Raw genomic sequence first — 19,980 nt, forward strand, 5'->3', positions numbered from 1 at the left:
CAGTGAAGACAAAACCAGTTTCCATTTCCAACAGATTTCATAATCTTTATTGAAAAATGAGAACTAAATTACCACAACATTTCATCAACAAACTATAGCAAAGGACGCTGACATACAACAGAAGCTACAAAGTCTCCAGTGTGTAGGCAGAACCTGAGGATTGGGAGCCCACTCACCAAATGTGTGTGCAGGAAAGGGACCCCGCAGTGCTCCAAGGTCACTCCTGAGATAGAGAAAAAGAGAACGCGTAGGAAATAAGAACACTTGAGAGATCTTCCCCTTATGTGCTGATCTAGGAGGCCCGCTTTCCACAGATTCCCAGCCTCTTAGGAAGACAGCGGCCAGTTTCCCCAGTCTTCTCCTCAGGCAGTGAGACAGAGGAGCACATGTTCCTCCAACTCCCCCCAGCTTCCTTCTCTAAGGCAAGACACTTGCATTGCAATTTCCTCCCAAGCTATGACAACACAGGCGCCAGTTACTCAGGATGACACCCAATAAGGACTCTTCCCAAAAATGTTTCATTTCTTGGTTGTACCCATGCACAAAGCATATTTTGGAATCAGAAAGGGTGGTCGACATCCTCAGTTCTTTTATAGCTTTGCTGACTCTTGCTGTAAAGATTAGAGACGGTAAAAGAAGATCCATCTCTCCTGTTTGCTGACGTTCTGCAATTAGGGTAAGAGGAGATCACACTGATCGGTGCCAGTTTCTAATAGCTTTGGAGTTGGCGAGGTGAGGACAGGAGAGCGATTCTTAGCAGAAGTCCTATCTGGGATGCTATAGGAGCCCGCATCATCTCCTACTCCCCTCCTGAGACCAAGAAATAAACTGCAGCAACAAAATAATCTGGATTTTCACTATGGAGATACCTTTTGAAAAATCATTAACTATAAATCTTAAAGAAAGCCACCTCGTTAAGTATACATGGGGAAGGGAAGCTAACCAGCACGTTGTCCTCTATATGTCCCCAGAGATAACCATGTAAACCCCCAGATTGGGCAGGCTCTGGGGAGATGTGGGGGGTGCTGTCTGAATCCCAGTTTCTCCATGCTCGGAGAGATCAGCAGACTCTTTTGCATGGCTCAACCAGTCTCCCCAAATAAACTCTGATATTTATATTTTTACAATGAGAAGGATTTTAGTAAAAGTTAATAAATAAAACCTTTACACTATGTACCCAATCAGTTCTAGGAAGAGGACAAAAAAACAGTTTTCCTTCCAGTTCTGATCCACCCTTTTTTCTGTTACAAAAGTGATATTGACGATTTTTCCTAATCACTAAGAAAGAAGTCAGATTGTGGGTCGGAGGCCTCACTGTCTCTCAACAGGCTCCCCATTTACAACAACATCTCCACAAAAGAGATGGGAACAACAGAGCTTTGAGCCACTTTCCAACTCACTTATGACAAGCAGATAAGAGCGGTGCTAGGAACACTCAAAGGCTAGGGTACAAGATAACATTTAAACATCACAGTGTTTAGGCCCAGCCCAAATATTTTGTGCATCACAGCGATTGTTTGATCATCCTGTAAAGAGAGCAGGAACGACAACAAAACATGTCCTGCCCAGCAATACTGCCCTGGCCTCCGTTTACCCAGCAATAACAAAACGGGATTTTGGAGATGGCAGCCATCCCCTGCTTGGGTAACCCAAGAGTAAACAAAACAACATTCAACTTACCACTGCTATGTGGGATCACCTGGTAAAAAAAAAAACCAAAAAAAAAAAAGGTACACAAACGGGAGGCAGTCTAAAATTATCTTTTGCCCTCGGTTCAAGAGATCAAGACCCTTTTGACGCTGGAAAGCTGCTGCTGAGGGGGAGGGGAATGTCCCAGGTCAGGCAGAGGAGAGCTGCAGTGGCTGTCTGGAGAACCTGACTTGCAGCGATCTGCACTCTCTCTGCACCTCTACAGACGCTCTCTTTAATTCCTTCAGGCTTATCAGTACATTCCAGTCACCAATCTGTATATACAAAAAAGGAAATATAAAGGGGGAATTCCCATAGAGTCTTAAATACAACAAAGGGAACCACCTGCAGACTTAACATCCATTACTAGGAGCATGCACAAACCCGAAAACCACCAGACAGACCCCCATATAAAGCCCATATCCATGCAATGATACACAGATGAAATATGTGCTGACTCTGCATGCACCAAACTGATCAGGGAGCGCCGTCTTCTCTGTTAATGTCCTGACCAACATAAAAATCACAGGACACTGAAGTGGAGCTGAGGCGCACAGGACCCCCTGTGCTGGAACGCTGCCCTTTATGACGCAGTCCAAAACCAGAACGGAGGTTTAACAGGAAGGCAAGAACATGCATCAAACACGCTGAGGAAACCCCATCCTTGGGGGGGGAAGGAGAAACCAACAACATGCCCCACGCTGAGATGGTACGTCGTTAGTCAAGGCATCTAAGAGTCCAGTTTGGCTGAGCGTCAAAATCAAAGACAAAAGAGAGAGAGAGAGACACAGGCAAGCACTGTGCAGACACTCAAGACGTTCCTGAAACATCACAAACCTGGACATAAAACATCAAAAGGTTTTGACAGATTTCACCAAAAAGAAAATATAAAGTAAAGCTTTCACTGCATCCCTTTGGCCCTGATCAAAAGGCAGAAGACAAAAAAAAAAAAAAGGCATGGGGTGTAAATCATATTCTGCACTAGGAGTCACAAACACAAGTTTTCTCCACACTTCAGAACGAAGGCGAACTGCACTGCTGTTTCTAAAGGAGCTGGAATGGAGGGCAACATTTACTAATGGGACACAAGGCACAGCTGGACATGAAATAATCCTGTGAGCAAGTGCCAGCTTAAGACAACACAGGGGTGGGTCAGGCACAGGACAAGCAGCGTGTGATGCCTTAGTGGCACACTTACCCAGGGAGGGGACGGGTAGGAAAGAGAAGCAGCACCAAACATGCATCATGGATCCCAACAAGCCAGGAAAAATACAGGAAATGAACAACGGTCAAAGCAGATGCAGCAGATTGGCACTTGGAAGAGGGAATTTTATTCTCTTCAAACTAAGTTTCAGATGTTTTCAAGCTGGCATTGAGTGTCAGAGGGCCCATAAATATGGGAGAGGCAGTGAAAGCCAAATGTGAAATACTATTTAAAAGGACTGCCAGTCCCTTACATGACAGAAGCCTTTCTGCTAATATGAATTAGGGACATAGTGCCCATAGTTTACAATGGTTATCTTTCTGTCCTACTGTCTCCCAGTTTTATGTTTTTGGAGCTCCAACTTTCGATTCTGTCTGGCCTTCCTGCATTTATTTCTGTTCAGAATACGGAAACATATGAGACCACCACCTTTTGTGCTTTATTTTGATATTCCGCAGTAATTCTAGTAGCACTATATGAATGATAAGTAGTGGCAGAAGTAATTCAAACCTTTCTTCCCACTACTTTAAGGGCCCAGCATGACAAAGGGTTCCATCCACATCAGGAAAAAAAAAAAAAAAAAAAAACACTGCTTATATAGAGAAATTTGCTACAGTGACTGACAGGTTTGGTTAAAAATTAAGAAACACGTGCTTGAGGAAGAAGGGCTGAAAAAAACTCCAGTGTTCGTTTCAGAACTGTTTCCTTGCTTTGTAGGAGGCAGGGCTGAAGTGAGAGCTAACCCTGGAAAAAGTGCATCAGTCCTCAGCCTATATATCTCGGGTTTACATGCTGGCAGAGAGTGGCACACATCTTCCTTTGTCCTCCTGGGGCCTGGTTTGGTCAGCCCTTGTAAAAGCTTGCACAGGGCACAGGTCGAAGCTTGGCTTACCAAAAAAAAAAAAAATATTCCGAAAAGATTACAGCGCTGCTTTAAAAAAAAAAAAAAACAAATCTTGTAGGGAATGTATGATGGGAAAAGGAATCTCTTTCCTAGGTTAAAATCCTTTGGTTTAAGGAACTGTTCTCCCTCAGCAGAGCAGACCCAGCTTTGCACCGCATTGACCTGGTGTCTGTAACAAGACCAAAGCTGGAGGCAGTGAAGAGGCCTTGCCAAACCGTTCTTTGCGCTCCTCATCACATCCGAGATCCTCGCTCCTGAAGGATCTACGACAGAAACAGAAGGGAAAGCATCAAGCAGTGCACGTTGCAGAGCTGTGAGAGGCTCTCATAGAAGCTGCCTTGATATTACTGCTCAGATTAGTGAGAAGTGGAGAGTTGGTGCTCATCCTGCACTTTAGTTTCAAGAACCTGCTCACAGAAGCAAATGTCTGAGCAGTATGGTCTCTGCAGATACTCCTCCTTCAGTGAACCTTGGTAGATTTTAACAGCCCTTTGGGCAGCCTCCCCCCTGAGGGGGATGTGGTAGAGAAAACCAGCTTTTATTATTCAGATTATGCTTCCAAAGCTCACCAGGATGTAAAAGTGCATTCGGAGCATACCTTATCCTCCAGCCAGCCATTTACAGTGAACCACTAGACAACAGTTGAGATTATAAAAATAGATGTAGGAGGAACAAGTTAATCAGTCATAATCTGAGAGATAAGCTCAAATGCACCCTCATTTTGACATTTCACAAGACGATCAGATTGGTCACTCACAGATGAAGACATAAGACATATACAGGGAAGCATAAGTAAAAGTTTGGTACCAAATCTCTAAATAACTGACTGGAATACAAACACAGAGAAACAAAACAAAAAGGTTCTTTGTACACAGATATCCTAATGCAGCACGCAGGTGTGGGATGGAGAGTTAAGGCCAATGGACAGAAGAAAGGAGCAATCTTACTGAAGCTGCACATTTAAAAAGAAGAGCAGCATGGGGCCGATATCTTAAAATGGGGAAAAATGTTCTGAGGCAAAGGAAGGGGGTGGGTTACAATGTAAATATTTTACAGTGTACCTAATGGGTATGAATTCTGTGTTAATCAATACTTGTGCAATTTTGGAAAACATTACTGCTTCATGCCTAAACAGCCTGAGTAACTGACGAACAGACAGGATCCCAATCGACAATCTGCTTAAAAAGTAAATTGTCATTTTGTAAGTATTAATACAGAAATTTGCCTAGATTTCCAGCTTTTCTTAAGCTTATTCCATCCTGACAGTTCTTTCCAGGGTTTCTTTATTATTGATTTTCCTCCAATTGCTGGCTCTGTTGCTAGCGGTACTTTTCAAAATGGAAGGCTTTCAGGAGGTGGTTTGTCTTTTTGTGTGGGATACCACAAATCTGCAACAAGGTACACACCCAGGAAGGTTTAGAAAAACATGAGGAGGGATCTAGTGCTTCTCTACCTTTTGTGTGCCAAAGACCGGCCAGTTACCTTCCTTAAAATTATATGGATTGGCTGCAGCACTGATAAGTAGGCAACAGGGGTCCCCTAGAATCTTAGAGAGTGGGGAAGGGGGCTGCAGGATATATTCCCTCCCCCACCTAGTATTTAATCTCATGGGTCAGCCCTGCGGCTGATCTGTGCCATTTTAAGATGCTGAGTACGCATGCATCCTCTTCTTTTAAAAAGGTGGTCACTGATCAGTACGGCCAATGCTCTTGAAAGGAGAAGGAATTCATATGCCAAAATCCTCTTAAGGTTTTTAATATAAAAATTGTTTCTAAATTACTTTTCTGCATATGACTAAAGTTCAAAGTTATGTTTAAAAATGCTATACTCCTAATGTCACCATATGTGCTTTCTTTTCAGTCAATGACGCTAAAAAAATGAATGTGTGCAGTATAAACCTCTGATGCAGAGCAATCAAAACAGTACTATGTCAGGTTCTCTTCTCCAGAGCTCCAGTTTCTGTACTTGATATGTCCAAAAGGGACGTAATTCTGCAGAAAAACTGTTGTTTTTATTTGCATTACAAAAAAATTGAAAAAAAAAATAAATAAAATTTGAGCCTGATGGATACACAACTGTTTCTGGATCAGAGATTAAATAGGACCTGTAGAATGTGGCCTGGGAATAAAAATGAATCCTTGTTGCTCACACCGGTGTTATGACAATCCACATTTACTGCCTAAATGATATAAGCAATATTAATGAATATCGAGTGCTTTGTTTTTTCTGGGGTCATATATTTTTTGGTGCATTCTGACTGACTTTCTACACTTCTGTTTTACAAAATAAAAATTGCTCTTTAAAAAAATTTAAAAAGCCCTCTTTCGCTCCCCCCCTTCCCTCTCCTAGCCAGCCAACAGTAATTTTCTTTTTTCCTTTCCAAGGACATATCTCACTCACCCTCCCAGCAAGCTAGCAATTGATTAAATAACAAAAATCCCTCTCTCTCTCACCTCCAGTCAGCCCGCCACCAGGCTCTTTAAAAAAAAAAAAAAAAAAGATGAGATCTTTTCCTCTTTCTCCCCCCCACTAACTAGGAACACTTCTACAATTAATAACACTATCCTGTGGACTGCTTTTCCAGTTGAGGACTGGTCCCAAGGCCTATTCTCTGTGAGGGGAGCAACTGCAGCTGAATGTTAACAAATCAGTGTCACGCTGAGTCGTCATCTGTTCCACTCTCAGGCCCCGCGCTGGTCCCCATCCTCTCCTGGCTTCTATATTGGAGGTCGGGCCTGAGAGCAGAGCGACTGCTGACTCAGCCTAGGACCGTAGGACTAAGCCCAACTGGAAAAAAAAAATACAAAAAAGGGCCACAGAGCAGGGTGGAGCTGGGGGGGGGGGGGGGGGGTGTGTGTGTACGGTTAGGAATCTCTCTGCTAACTGTGGTGCGGTGCAGTGTGTGCAGCTGCAGGGCAGGGCTTGCTTCTTGCCCTTCCTTCTGCAATTACCGTCACTCTGTGGGCCAGCAGAAATGCTGCTGGAAACCACTGCCTATCTACAGACCACTGTCTATAAAAACGAGCAGTTGAGAAACACCGGTCTAGACTCTGGTAGCTTAACATTTAATGCTCAAAAACGGAGTCATGCAACTGGGCTGCAAAAGCTCCAAGGCAGCAGTACAGACTGGAGGGTGGAATTCTGCTATGCAACAAAAATGGGATCTGGGGCTGATCATACCCGATGCCAAAAGCCAGAAAGATGCTTAGGAGCATGGGGGGGGGGGGGGGGGGGGGGGGGGGGGAGGAAGGAATGGCCATCAGAAAAACAGGAGATATTGCCCCTGTATAAAACATTGCCCCTGTTAAGACCTCATTTGGAATACCGTGTACAGATCTGGAAATCGCACCTTCAAAAGGATATAAATAGAACGGATATTAAAATGTCTGTGGTCTTCATTATTGGGACAGACATAAAGATATAAAAAAAAAACAACACGTACACCCTAAAGGAAAGGCAGGATAGCAGAGATATGATAGACACCTGCCTCCCGTCCCTGTGAGGTATCACTGCACAGGAGGCGGGTCCATTTCAATAGCACGAGGGGTCATGGGATGAGGATGAAAGGGGGTAGACTGAGGAGTAAAATAAGGACATATTTCTTCACAGGGTGGGTGGTGCATATGTGGAAGAGTCTCCCAGGGGAGGTGGTGGAGACAGGGACAGTATTTGAACATAAGAACATAAGAAAATGCCATACTGGGTCAGACCAAGGGTCCATCAAGCCCAGCATCCTGTTTCCAACAGTGGCCAATCCAGGCCATAAGAACCTGGCAAGGTTCTTATGGCCTGGATTGGCCAAGAAAGCATGGGCCAAGCACCGAGGATCTCTGAGGGAACAGTAGGGATTATAAAGATGAGTAGCTGAGTGGATGGACAGGCAAAATGGGCTAGGAGGTCTTTTTCTGCCACCACGGCTCTATTTCAGAGGAGGCTCCCCACCAAAAAATGTTCACTAGAGATTGTCAAGGATGAACAGAGCCAAGAAGAAAGTAAGGAGAAAACAGCCTAAAGAAATGTAACAATGGACCAAACCCTTTGCTATTTTGTAGCAGAGAATGCAGCATTAATGCAATCACCAATCAGTGCAATTGCAGGGCTGGGAAAACATGGATTACAGGTGAGCAGACTCAGTGGTGAGTTTTCTATGGGCTCAGAGAGGCAGATTTTAGTGTTTTTCAGCACCAGGCAGGAGAGCTCTTTCAGCTGATACAACATTAGCTGTAAATAGCTGGTGGCTGAGACTGTAAATGTTCTCAGGTAAGAAGGGGAGTTTCAGGAAATGAACGACTGGCACCTGAAGGGACAGCTGCAACAAGCAGATGCTGCTGGACCAAGGGCGGTTTCTTACCTTTGCCTTCTCGCTGGGTTCTATGACTAGGCCATTGGTCGAGTTATTGAGCTCTCGAGAGACAACGCACAAAAATTCTGCCTGATCCTCATTTCCGTAGTTGTAGGAGGATCCGATGTTGATTAGCTTAAGGGGGAAAAAAAAAATGCAAATACTATTATGAGCATCGCAGAAATACAGGATGAAACAGATCATTTTAGGGAATTACACTGACACTGGATGATACCTGCTCAAATTTCCATCCATCAGACATAGTGGAAACCATCTGAGTAAGCTCCTCTTCCTGGCACTGCAGCACCCGGTACACATGCTTCACAGGACCCTAAGAGCCAAAAGGGGAAAAATAAAGATGCACAACTGAGACTCAAGAGGTGGAAGTGGGCCTGTCCAGTGACCTGTCTGCAGTTTTCAATGCTGCTGCCGAAAAAAAAAACCAGAGCATGCAAGGAATAAACCACACACACATTGTCCAAAGACTTATCCTTGTGTGTTCTGTAGTCTCTGCATGTGACGTACAAGCTTCTCTTACACACACTGTGGCACCGCCTCCCCTAAGTACAGTTCATATATATATCCCTGCCTCCCCAACATATATCCAAGCTGTGTGCACTGCCCCCTATGGCTACATCACAACCTCCTTGGCACTTCCTGTTGTGTTACATGTCCCTCCATCTCTGTGGTTTTTAACGTGTACATCTTGTTTTATTTACCTCCAAAGAATGCCATAAGGTTTTATTTTGATACACTTTAATAAATACATATTTTTTTTTTATTTCTATAGAGACTGTCCTTGTCTTTGTCGTCATTGCCTCTTTTTGGACATTACTTGGGTGCATAAGTCAGCACGTGCGCTTTTGCTGAATGTTTTTAATGACCAGCTCTTTACTATAACCCCGTTTCATCCCCTCTGGATAATACCGTAACCCGGATGAACCACAACACAGATGTGCCCAAGCCTCTCTAGTTATCTCATTTAACCCCCTCTCTCCAAGCTTGTGCTCGGTGCTTCCCCCTCCTGCACCACAAAGAATAAAACTATTGCCTGACTCTCTAGCCTCCCCTCCCTTCCCCATTATGCAATAACTAAGAAATTTAAGTTAAGTCAACAGAAGATCTTTCTCTGCCCGAACTGACGTGTAAGGGTCAGATGTGAAGAAAGGCGATTGCACAGATGAAAGTCTAGGAAAGCTAAACATTATAGCAGAAATCCTTGATGACTGCTGCTACTGCTCAAGTTCCACACATGTGGTAATTCAACTACATTATTGCCCATAATCATCTCATTTACTAGTCAAAGCACATTTCCTGGGGTTTGGGTTTTTTTTTTTGCCACATTTTATTATAATAAAATACTGAAGACAGATGTGTTATAATTAAGGCTATAAATGTAATGTTAAAAAAAAATACAATTTGGGATTTGGTCCTGTACTTTGAACCTCTGCCCTAGACTTTAACTGTGTAGGCTGAGGGGTTTCTGCACTTGCATCTCTGCTAGTTTCGTCTAGATGCATGTTCCCAACCCAAAGAAGGGGGGGTGAGCAGTTCAACTAATTGTTTTCTTACTAGGACTTGCTAATCCATTCTTCCCCTCAGCCAATGTCCTCTTGTAGTCCTCTGCACGCTACCCACCTCACACTTCCACCATAGCCAGTCTGCCAATAGAGTTTTCTATAGATTTTTTTCCTTCCACTCTTCACCCCGTATCATACCATACTCTAGCAAGTGTCCGATCTACAGAAACTGAGCCTCTAATTCCTATCACACTTCCAGCAGAGCCTGGTGGAAATACGGAGGAGATTTCCTTTTAGAATTGTACCATCTGAATTAAAATATCTGGGGGCGGAGGTTGGTGCCAAATTAAACGACCTCTTTGCTAGGAATTATGAAGGGGTTTGGTCGAAGATCTTAGAAGATTTACAGCGGTGGGAGCGAGGAGCGTTATCTTGGTTGGGTAGAATTTCGGCTATTAAAAATAAGTGTATATTGCCCAGGTTTAGTTATTTCAAACAATGCCTATCCCTGACCCGGATGCTAATATCAAGATATGGCAATGGAAACTTTTGAGATTTACAAGGAAGCAATGACCTCCTGGGGGCAGGGGGATTGGGTGTTCCTTGCTTATTAAGGTATTGTGTGTGTCAGCACAGCTTCGTGCTGTCCTTGTCTGACACAAAGGTGGTGAGGGGAAAAGATAGGTTGCTTTGGAAACTGCTTTGCTACACAACATTTCCCTGGCTACTTTGGAATGGTTACCTGCTAAAGCAAGGATTTTGCCAAGTTCGATTCTCACGTTAAAGATTTGGGACAGATGGAAGGGAGGTTTGGTTAGAGCCTGGAAACCATTTTTATAAACCTGTCTTTTTTTTAATAAAAGAGACTTTTCACCAGGGAATTGCAGGGTTCTGGAGAAGAAATGGGAGGAGAAGGGCTGCTATAGACGAACATATTTGGAGTGGTGGAAAGCTGCGCGAATTCCCAGAGGCAATGGGTAGTTATGGATTAAGGCTTTCAGATTATTATTTTTAATTTTCAAATCTGCAGTTTTATATCTCAGAGGGAGGTGAGGGCAGCTTTAAGCCAAGGGAAATCTCTTTCTGAAGGATTCTGTGATAGGGCTAAAGGGTTAACGAAGGGGATCGCTAGAATATTCAATCTTTTGAATGATGACTTGGACTTTACACCATCACATATAACTGGCTGGGAGAGGGATTTACAATGCACTTTAGGAGTTAAGAAGTGGGAACTCTGCTATAAATCGATTAAACGGAGTTTGATTTCAGCTCAGCTTGTAGAACAAGGTTATAAAATGCTTTACCGATGGTAACTTACTCCAGCTAAGTTGCATGTGTTATACTCCAGGGTGGGAGATTTATGTTGGAAGGGGTGTGGATCACAAGGCACTTTTTTTTTTTTTTACTTGTGGTGGGACTGTCCTAGGATTATTCTTATTTGGGATTCTATTCTTCAATTATTGTCTGATATAGTGGGAGAACGAATCTCTAAAGACCCTTTGTTTTTTTTTCTTTTGAATATCCCTCACATTGAACCAGTCCCTGCTGTAATGTTTCTAACTCAACAAATAATCTTAGCTGCAAGGGGGGAAACTGCTTATTTTTGGAAGAGGAAAGATATGCCACCCTTACAAAAAGAGTTATTCAAAGATTGGCAAAGATACATTAATAGCAGTTAATTAATTAAGGTAATAAGAAAAAGTGGGTAAATTTGAGACATTGTGGCAGCGTTATTCTCAGTGGTTAGCGAAATCATGAACTCCATGTTTGCATTAGAGTTTCCAGGAACACCTATAAACTATAGTTTATTGGGGGGGGGGGGGGGGGGGGAGCATGTGTGTGTGTGTGTTGAGACTATATATAAAGTTGTGGTTCTCTCGTAATTTGGACTTTGTGATCTCATAAGGATTTGTGTTATCTAAGTGGACACCTAAGTGGGTTGGATGGTCTTGTGATCTTCTTGGTCCTATTTTCACTGTTCATTCTCTTGATTCTTATGAGATGTTTGTTTTGGGTCTTTATGGTCCAGTACTTGCTCTATGTATATTTACGAACATTTGGATTTTGTTGCACAATGCTGCAATGTTCTTTGTCAAACCACAATAAAATGTTAATTAAAAAACAAAAACAAAAAAAAAGCCTCTAGTCTTTCTCAAATCCAATCCTACCAGAACCCCCCAGGAATTCTCCATGGTTCCATGAAGGTCTTCTCCTAAAACAATCATCCTGATGATTCAAATGGGCATAGTGGAAACATAAAACTTATCAACTTTTGTCTCTGCCAAAAATATGCCAAAAAATACAAAGCTGCCATCCAGCTAGCCAAAAAAAAAAAAAAAGACCACACTTCCAAACAATTTGAATTTTCTATAAGCCACCCAAGTAAACTTTTTGCCTTGATATGGAAACTTTCCAAACTGGAAACCCCTTCTACCAACAGAGAGGGTCACATAGCTGAAGACTTTGCCAAATTCTTCACTGAAAAATTACAAGCTATTCATTCCTCCTTTCATCCCACCACCACCACCTCCTCCACCTCACATACCCCTTGTACCAGCCAATCCATTAATTCAACAATCATACAGGCAAATTCTGCTCAATTCCCTCCAAACTTGATCCCGTTGTCCAACTTCAGGACAATTACTCCATCTAAAAGTGGTAACGATCCTTCAGCGAATCAATCGGCCTATGAGTCCATTAGATCCAATTCCCCCAAGATTCATCTGTAACCTGAAACATGACCTAGCCCCCTGGCTAACCAATATAATAAATGCCATTCTAACCCAAGGCTTGCTCACCACCTTGCTCATAAAGGCTATTGAATCCATCTTAAGTAAAATAATCGACAACTATCACCCAGCCTCTAGCCTCCCCTTCTTATCCAAGGTGATGGAAAAAGTCATTTACCTCCAGCTCTTAGATTTTCTAGAGGAGTACAATATCCTACATCTGTACCAATCCAAGCTCAGAGAAGTTCATAGAACAGAACTGGTTCCGTTGGCCATTGCAAACATACCCACCTTCACGAGGATCACGGTGGCGACTCCCTCATTATCCTACTTGATCTCTCAGCCACCTTCAATACAGTTGATCACCATCTCCTGATCCAACAACTTAAGGACATTGGCATCGATGACACTTCCCTAAAGTGGATTGAATCGTTCCTTGCCAATAGAATGCAATTGGTTATATGGGCCAACAAACCACCTTTCCCCTGAGAGCTCATACGAGGAATGCTTCAGGCCTCAGTCCTCTCCCTGATACTTTTCAACATCTACATGCGTCCTATCTGGGCCTCATCATTGACTGCTACCTATCTGCTGAAGACATCCAACTCTGTATCAAAATGGGATCTGTCCAAACTTCATCCATTACTCAATACCTGTTTTACAGAGGTAGCCCAATGGCTTAGTAATCACAAATTCAAACTAAATCAATCTAAAGCAGAGCTCCTCTGGCTCAGTCACCAAGGTTACCCCTTAAAATCACTTCTCTCACTAGCAGGTACTGCCTTATAATCTAAGGAGTCTGTATAAAGCCTAGGGGTTCAACTCAACCCAAATTTTGAAAGTAATAATGTCTGCCTTCATGTATCTGCATCAGATTCACTAACTACGTAATTTCCTTGATAAATGTATTCTTGCTAGTGTAATCCATGCACTAATCACCAGCCAAATCAATTACTGCAATTCCTTATACAACATCATCTCACAATACAGTTTGAAGCCCCTGGAGTTCCTACAAAATTCTGTCGTGAGAATTTTGGTAGGTGCAAGAGCAACTGACCATATCAAGCCTATTCTACATCAACTTCATTCGCTTCCAACCGAAAGCAGCATAAAATGTAAAACTCTCTGCTTTGTCTTCAAATGCTTGAATAAAGAGGTCCTTGAATGCCACTTTCAACTTATCTCCCCTTACACGCCCTGAAGGATGATCCGATCCACCAAAATTACTCTTCTTTCCTCTCCTCCCGACTGCTGCCAGATTGTCCTGCACGAGACTCCGCGCTTTCAGCTGTTACGCACCAACTTTCTGAACCCTTTACAAGGGACTGTGCTATATACAACAGGAACCCAACTGGGTTTTGAATCTATTCAAAAATGGGATTTCCTATGCTGGATCCCAATGCTTCACATTTTAAATTCTGATTTGACTGTAAGTTGTTCTACTGCTTCTGTTCATTTAAATTTAATGTAATCTGACTTGAGACCAACTTTGGGGAAAGGCAAAATATCAAATGTTCAGAAATAAATGATCGTAGGTTCCCAACGTGCTAAATGGGTAAATGTTGTCACCTCAGATAGCACTGCTGCCGGATGATTTGTACACCACCTTGATCGGCAGTGCTGAAAAGCCAAACCACAAAGCCTTCTAATTAAATTAAAGCTGCTAGGAAACAAGATGCTGATTTTGAATACTTTAGCAACTATGTGAAAGTGTTGTTTTAATGGGAGCTTACTTGAGAGGTCCTGTTCTCATTATCACGTATCCGTTCTTTCACCAAGCGCACCAGAGAGGCAATATTATAAAACTCTGCTTCTTCTAGTACTCCTGGAAATTAAACAGCAAATAAACAGTGTTAGCCAAGAAGATAAATATTTACCAATACTTATAAATTGTATTACAAGATATGTAAAAAGTGTACATTATATGGTTAAAAAAAAAGAACAAATGTCATGAAATTAGAGAAAAATTAGATATCTGGTTAATAAACCCCCAACCTCAGATTTTTGCTTCCCTAAAACCAGACATTCACTTGCACATCTTATATAACTAGCCCTTGGGGAAGCAGCTTTCACAGTACTTGCTGGTCTTGATGACGCTTAAACTGCACATATCGACTAAAGCACAAAGCATTAGAATTACTAATATTCGTTTAAGAATGTTCTATAATTTCCATTGAATTTTTGCCTGGCAGTTTCCTCCTGTTCCTTTGGTATTTCAGAACAATCAGAACCAGGCCATATAGGTCAACAGTATCAAACCTTCATTCAAAACTACCCAGGGTACTTTACGTTTTTTTTCTTTTTATAACCTTCCCTAGCCTAGCTGTTGCAGCGACGGGTTATTCATCAGGAGCCACCGACTGCAAATTTCCTCTAGAACCTGGTCACGTGCACCCAGATTATCAGCTAGTAGGTAACACTATCGATCAAGACCTTTGCCTCATATCCAGCCAGCCTGGGGAACAAAAGCTAGACCCATGAATCAAACCTGGGTCTCCCACGTGGCACGGCACAGCAATGCTGCCGAGTCAGCCCAAAAATGTTTTATCACTTCAACAACCCCTGCAAAGTTTGTGGCTTCTGCTTTAATATTTACCTCCTATTGGCTGAAAACAGTTTTGCCTTACAGCTTACAATCCACCAAGCGAGTATTTTAGTAAAATACCATATTGTACACTGCAGTCGGTATCAACGTGTTACATGCAAAGAAATAAGGAGGTCCATATTCAGTAGGCTGGGTAGTGGACAAGTTATCCGGCTAAAGTTAGCTAGACAACTTGTTCCGTATATGCAGCTGGATAAGCATCTGGCTGAATATATCTGCTTAAAGTTATCTGGCCACATGCTGCTGGCTAACTTAGGCTTTTAAGTGGCTACGATTTAATATAGCCGGTCTTGGGCGGCTGGATAATTATGGGATATTTTACGTTTCCAGCACTGTCGTTGACAGAGGCTGTGCTGGAAACTTCGAGAGTGAGGAAGATGGGGCATATTATAACATACGGCCTGCTGGGGGGTGCACTGGGAGGGGGCAGCTGCCAGATAACTATTTTTTTTTTTTTTTATGAACGGTAAGGTGTGGGGTGAAGGAGGCCTGACCTGAGAGACTTGGCACCATTTGTTGTATTTAGCTGGAGTGGGGGGTGGGGGGAGGGGATGCATGGCCCATTGCGGGTCAGAAGAAATTTTGTTTGCCATGTTGAGGATTGGGTTGCAGGTCCTTTGGTTATAAAGAGGGCTACATACCCGGATATCTTTTGAAGACACCCGAGTATGTAGCTAGTTATATGGCCACACATGACCGGCTAACTTTAGGTCAGCTCTGAAGCAGGCCTAAAGTTATCAGACTAACCTAGCCGGATATATCTGATACTCGGCAAGGTTAGCCAATAACGCAACATCTCCTCAGAACACCTCTTTTTTTACCCAGCTATTATCTAGCGGCTGAATATGACAAATTTGTCATTTAGATGGATATCTTGAGTTATCCATCTAAATGGCTTTTGAATAGAAAAGTATGACACATTTAAGATAAGAATGCCTATGAAATTCTAGGTTAAGAAGGGCAAACATATTATATGGGGAACTGGAGGCACAGTAGTACCATCCGTGCTCCTGTTTCCTACCTTCTTCTGCCAGCTCTTTGTTAATGATTAGTTTCCCATGCCGGAGGTAGTTCAGGATTGGGCCAAAGAAGGTGGGATCTCTGTCAATCAGATAGGCACCTGTCTCATCCTGCAAATGAAACACACGTACTTATAACGCAAAACAAGTTTACAGTAAAAGCAATTCTCCACCGCCTGGCACTGGCTCCATAAAAAGTGTGAGTGTGTGTGTGTGTGTGGGGGGGGGGCTGGTTATCAGTGTTTGTTCTCCTCAGTCTTCCAGAATTGCAGAACTAGTTTCCAAATCACAATACAAACTGTACAGCAAATGACTGGGCAAATCACAATACTTCTATTGTCTGACAAACTACAGCAAATGAGGGGGAGGGAGGCTCAAAGCTTAGTGTACTGCACTGATAAGATAAGGACCTAGGGTTCAACTCAGTTTCTGGGAATTTTGCTTTACAAGTTGGTAAGGTTAGGAGTGACATAATGGGCTAGCGGCAATAAAGCAGAAATTGAGAACTGCTCCGATATCTAGCTCTTGATGGCCAAGGAAAGTTATTGCAGTGACTAACATAATAACATACCCTGTTTCCCCGAAAATAAGACAGTGTCTTATATTAATTTTTGGTACCAAAGATGCACTAGGCCTTATTTTCAGGGGATGTCTAATACCGTTGAGCTGCTGGCTGCCCCTGCGTCAGCCATGCCTCCCCAGTGTGCTGTCAGACAGAGGTAGGAGTGTGCAGCATTCATGGTAGTCAGCTTGGGCTGACTCTGCTGCTTTTGAATCTCTGCACACTGCTTGGAAGGGGTCCCCCGACTGGTACTGCCACCATCCCCAGATGTCAGTAATCTTGCTGCCACTGTCACTGCTGCCACTTGGCTATTGGGGAGGCGCCGATTGCTGCTACTGACACTGAAGCCCATTCTGCTGCCTCCTCTGTGCAGGCCCCGTGGGCTTCCACTTTCTCCATGCTCATCTCGTACATTGTGAGATCCGCATAGAGAAAGTGCTATTCTTGCACATTCCCAAAGATCACATGTGCCAATCACTAAAAAGTAATTTTTATTTTTTTTTACCTTTGCTGGCTGATGTTAGTTTTCTAATCGGTTGGTCACAGGCTTTTTTTTTTTTCCACCTTCCCTTTCTTATTTTTTTTGCCAATTCCTTTTATATTGTCCTTTTTTCTTCCGTATTTCTTTTCTCTCCGTCTTCTTCCCTCAAACACAGTAAGGTTCTCATTCTCACATGCATTTCTCTCACACACACACAGTCTCTCACTGGCACATGGTGTCTGACGCTCACACACACAGGCTCTCTCTCACTCCCACATGCTGTCTTGCTCAAGCATAGGCTCTCACCGTCACACGCTGTCTCTCTCACACACACAGAGGCTCTCACATGCTGCCTCTGCAAACATTCAGATCCTCACTCTCACACACAATCTCTCAACTCATCTCATACACGCACGCACCCTCTACAGACCCTCAGCCTCTCTCTCACCTCTGGGTCTCCTCTTCGCGGGTCGCCGCAGGATCGGCTCTGCAGCGGCCCTGAACTTCTCGGGCCTCTTCCTCGGCCCTGCTACCGGGCCTCTTCCTCTTCTTGGGCCGCTGCAACTTGGGATTTGCAGCAGCCCGCAGCGGCTCCTCTTCTTCACGCGCTGATGCTCTTTCTGCTTCCTGCCCATGCGGCTCCGGCAACGTTTACTTCCGGGGCCGCACAGGCAGGAAGGAGGAAGAGCATCAGTGCGTTTGAACGCAATCTTTTTCTTCGGGCAAGGAGGCTCAGCGGCCGCATGAGCCTCCTTGCGCCCGGGCGCATCGGCTCCCCTCCGCATACCACTGCTCGCATCTGCTCCTAATACTTTGCAAACTTTATTTTAAAAAAAAAAAAAAATAAATAAAAAATGACGTCACAGGATTGACCGGCCCACCGGGGGAAGCCCGATCCCCCGATAGGTCAATCCGCCCCTGTTTACAAGGGATGTCTTACTTTCGGGGGAGGTCTTATATTTAAGAATTCGGCTAAATCCCTACTAGGTCTTATTTTTGGGGGATGTCTTATTTTCGGGGAAACACGGTAGTAATGAAGGTAGAAAAGGACCAAATGGTCCATCCAGTCTGTCCAGCAAGCCTCTTATGTAGTATTTGACACACCGTGCAGGTTACCTTTTGTTTCTTTTAAGGGCAGCAACTGCTGCTCCGTGCAATTATCCCCAAGCCTTATAAACCCATACAATAAAAATGTACTGCTAGCAACATTTTTACTGGGTGAGGAGCCTTCTTGAAAATTCAGAGTGTGCTGCTTGATGTGCTTTGCTTATGGACTTGGCCATAGCAGCAGTCCTGTGCTTTTTCCCTTATGACTGTGTATCAGTACCCCAGACTGTAAAAGTCAGGGCCCATGCTGGTTGTCATATGAATTCAATTCCTCTTCCCACGCCCTCCCAATCAAAGCAAAGAGCAATGTTGCAGTTGCATCAAAAGCATCAAGGCTTATTGGTTAAGGGTAGTAACTGCTGCTCCCTGCAGTTTACCCCCATGCTTATCAGTTCCCCAGACTGTAAACGTCAAGGCCCTCCTTGGTTGTTCTCTAAATCCAATTCCCCTTTTCCCACTAAAGCACTTATAGAGGGAAAGGGTGAAAATGATAAAAGGCCATATATTACATCCCTAAAAAAGGGCAATGTTCTTCCTCAGGCAAAAGGATTCTCTATTGTTCCCAAAATAAGAGAGTAATATATTGGCATCTCACGATTTATGTGCAGAATATTTACAATTTGAGAGGCAGATAATCCAATTCTACACAAAATCGATAAAATATTCAGACCTGACCAAGAAAATTCAGAAACAATGCTGCACAACAAATTCCAAAACCTAAATACATGGATTCAAAACTACATCCACTATTCATTCTATTACATTACCTATTGGTGCTAACTAACCTGGTTTATTAAGCATTTTTTCCCCTCAGACAGAGAGGGCCGGATTTTAAAAGCCATGCACGTGTAAATCTGGCAGATTTAAGCGCGCAGGGCACTCGTGCGCCGGCGCACCTATTTTGCATAGGCCGCCGGCGCGCGCACAGCCCCGGGACGCGCGTAAGTCCCGGGGCTTCGTATAAGGGGCGGGGAGGGGGCGTGTCCGGGGTCAGGGGGCGGTTCGGGGCGGGACAGGGGGCGTGGCGCCGGCCCGGGGGCGTGATTGAGGCCTCCGGACCAGCCCCCGGGTTGGGTGATGGCGCGCCAGCAGCCTGCTGGCACGCGCAGATTTACGCCTGCTTTCAGCAGGCGTAAATCTGCCAAAGGTAGGGGGGGGTGTTTAGATAGTGCCGGGGGGGGGGGAGAAGGTGTGGGGGGGTGGTGGTGGAAAGAAAGTTCCCTCCGAGGCCGCTCCGATTTCGGAGCAGCCTTGGAGGGAACAGGCAGCGCGCGCCGGGCTCAGCGCGCGCAAGTTGCACAAATGTGCACCCCCTTGTGCGCGCCGACCCCGGATTTTATAAAATCCAGTGTACTTTTGTTCGCGCCTGGTGAGCGAACAAAAGTACGCGCTTGCGTAAATTTGGAAAATCTACCCCAGAATGAAGAAAAAGCCTTAATAAATCGGGCCCTAAGGAAGTAAGCTCTTTGGGGCAGAGAATTTGTAATTAAGAAAGTTTAAGTCAAGTGGTTACAGCACAGAACTGGAGTAGAGTCACCTCTTGAGAGGCGACCGTGAATCCTAGCTCTTATGATAACCAGAACTTAATGAAAAATAAAACCACAAGCACCCTAGGACACTGTCCTTGCCTACTGCAATACCACAGAGCTTCCGGTACAATTAGTGCTTACCTGCTAATTTTCTTTCCTCGAGTCCTGACAGACCAAGCCAGACAGTGGGATTTGTTCTTCCTGTCAGCAGGTGGGAGGCAGAGTACAAGACTCTACCCTGACATCCCTCCCTACATAGGCTGGTGCAGCAGGGAAGGAGTCGATAGTT

General features: G+C 44.0%; 1 protein-coding gene across 1 annotated transcript in view; it reads right to left on the reverse strand.

The window, feature by feature from the left end:
* KCTD2 (potassium channel tetramerization domain containing 2) overlaps positions 1-19,980 on the reverse strand; it is a 26,634-nt gene continuing 6,654 nt past the window's right edge. Inside the window, exons 2-6 of the mRNA XM_029600576.1 lie at positions 16,015-16,123; positions 14,122-14,213; positions 8,375-8,470; positions 8,149-8,274; positions 1-4,060 (exon numbers count right to left, since the gene is read on the reverse strand). Of these exons, the coding sequence (XP_029456436.1) occupies positions 4,031-4,060; positions 8,149-8,274; positions 8,375-8,470; positions 14,122-14,213; positions 16,015-16,123 (453 nt within the window). The 3' untranslated portion in view covers positions 1-4,030. The remainder of the gene's footprint in view (positions 4,061-8,148; positions 8,275-8,374; positions 8,471-14,121; positions 14,214-16,014; positions 16,124-19,980) is intronic.

Source organism: Rhinatrema bivittatum, chromosome 4 (assembly GCF_901001135.1).
Source record: "Rhinatrema bivittatum chromosome 4, aRhiBiv1.1, whole genome shotgun sequence".
Taxonomy (NCBI): domain Eukaryota; kingdom Metazoa; phylum Chordata; class Amphibia; order Gymnophiona; family Rhinatrematidae; genus Rhinatrema; species Rhinatrema bivittatum.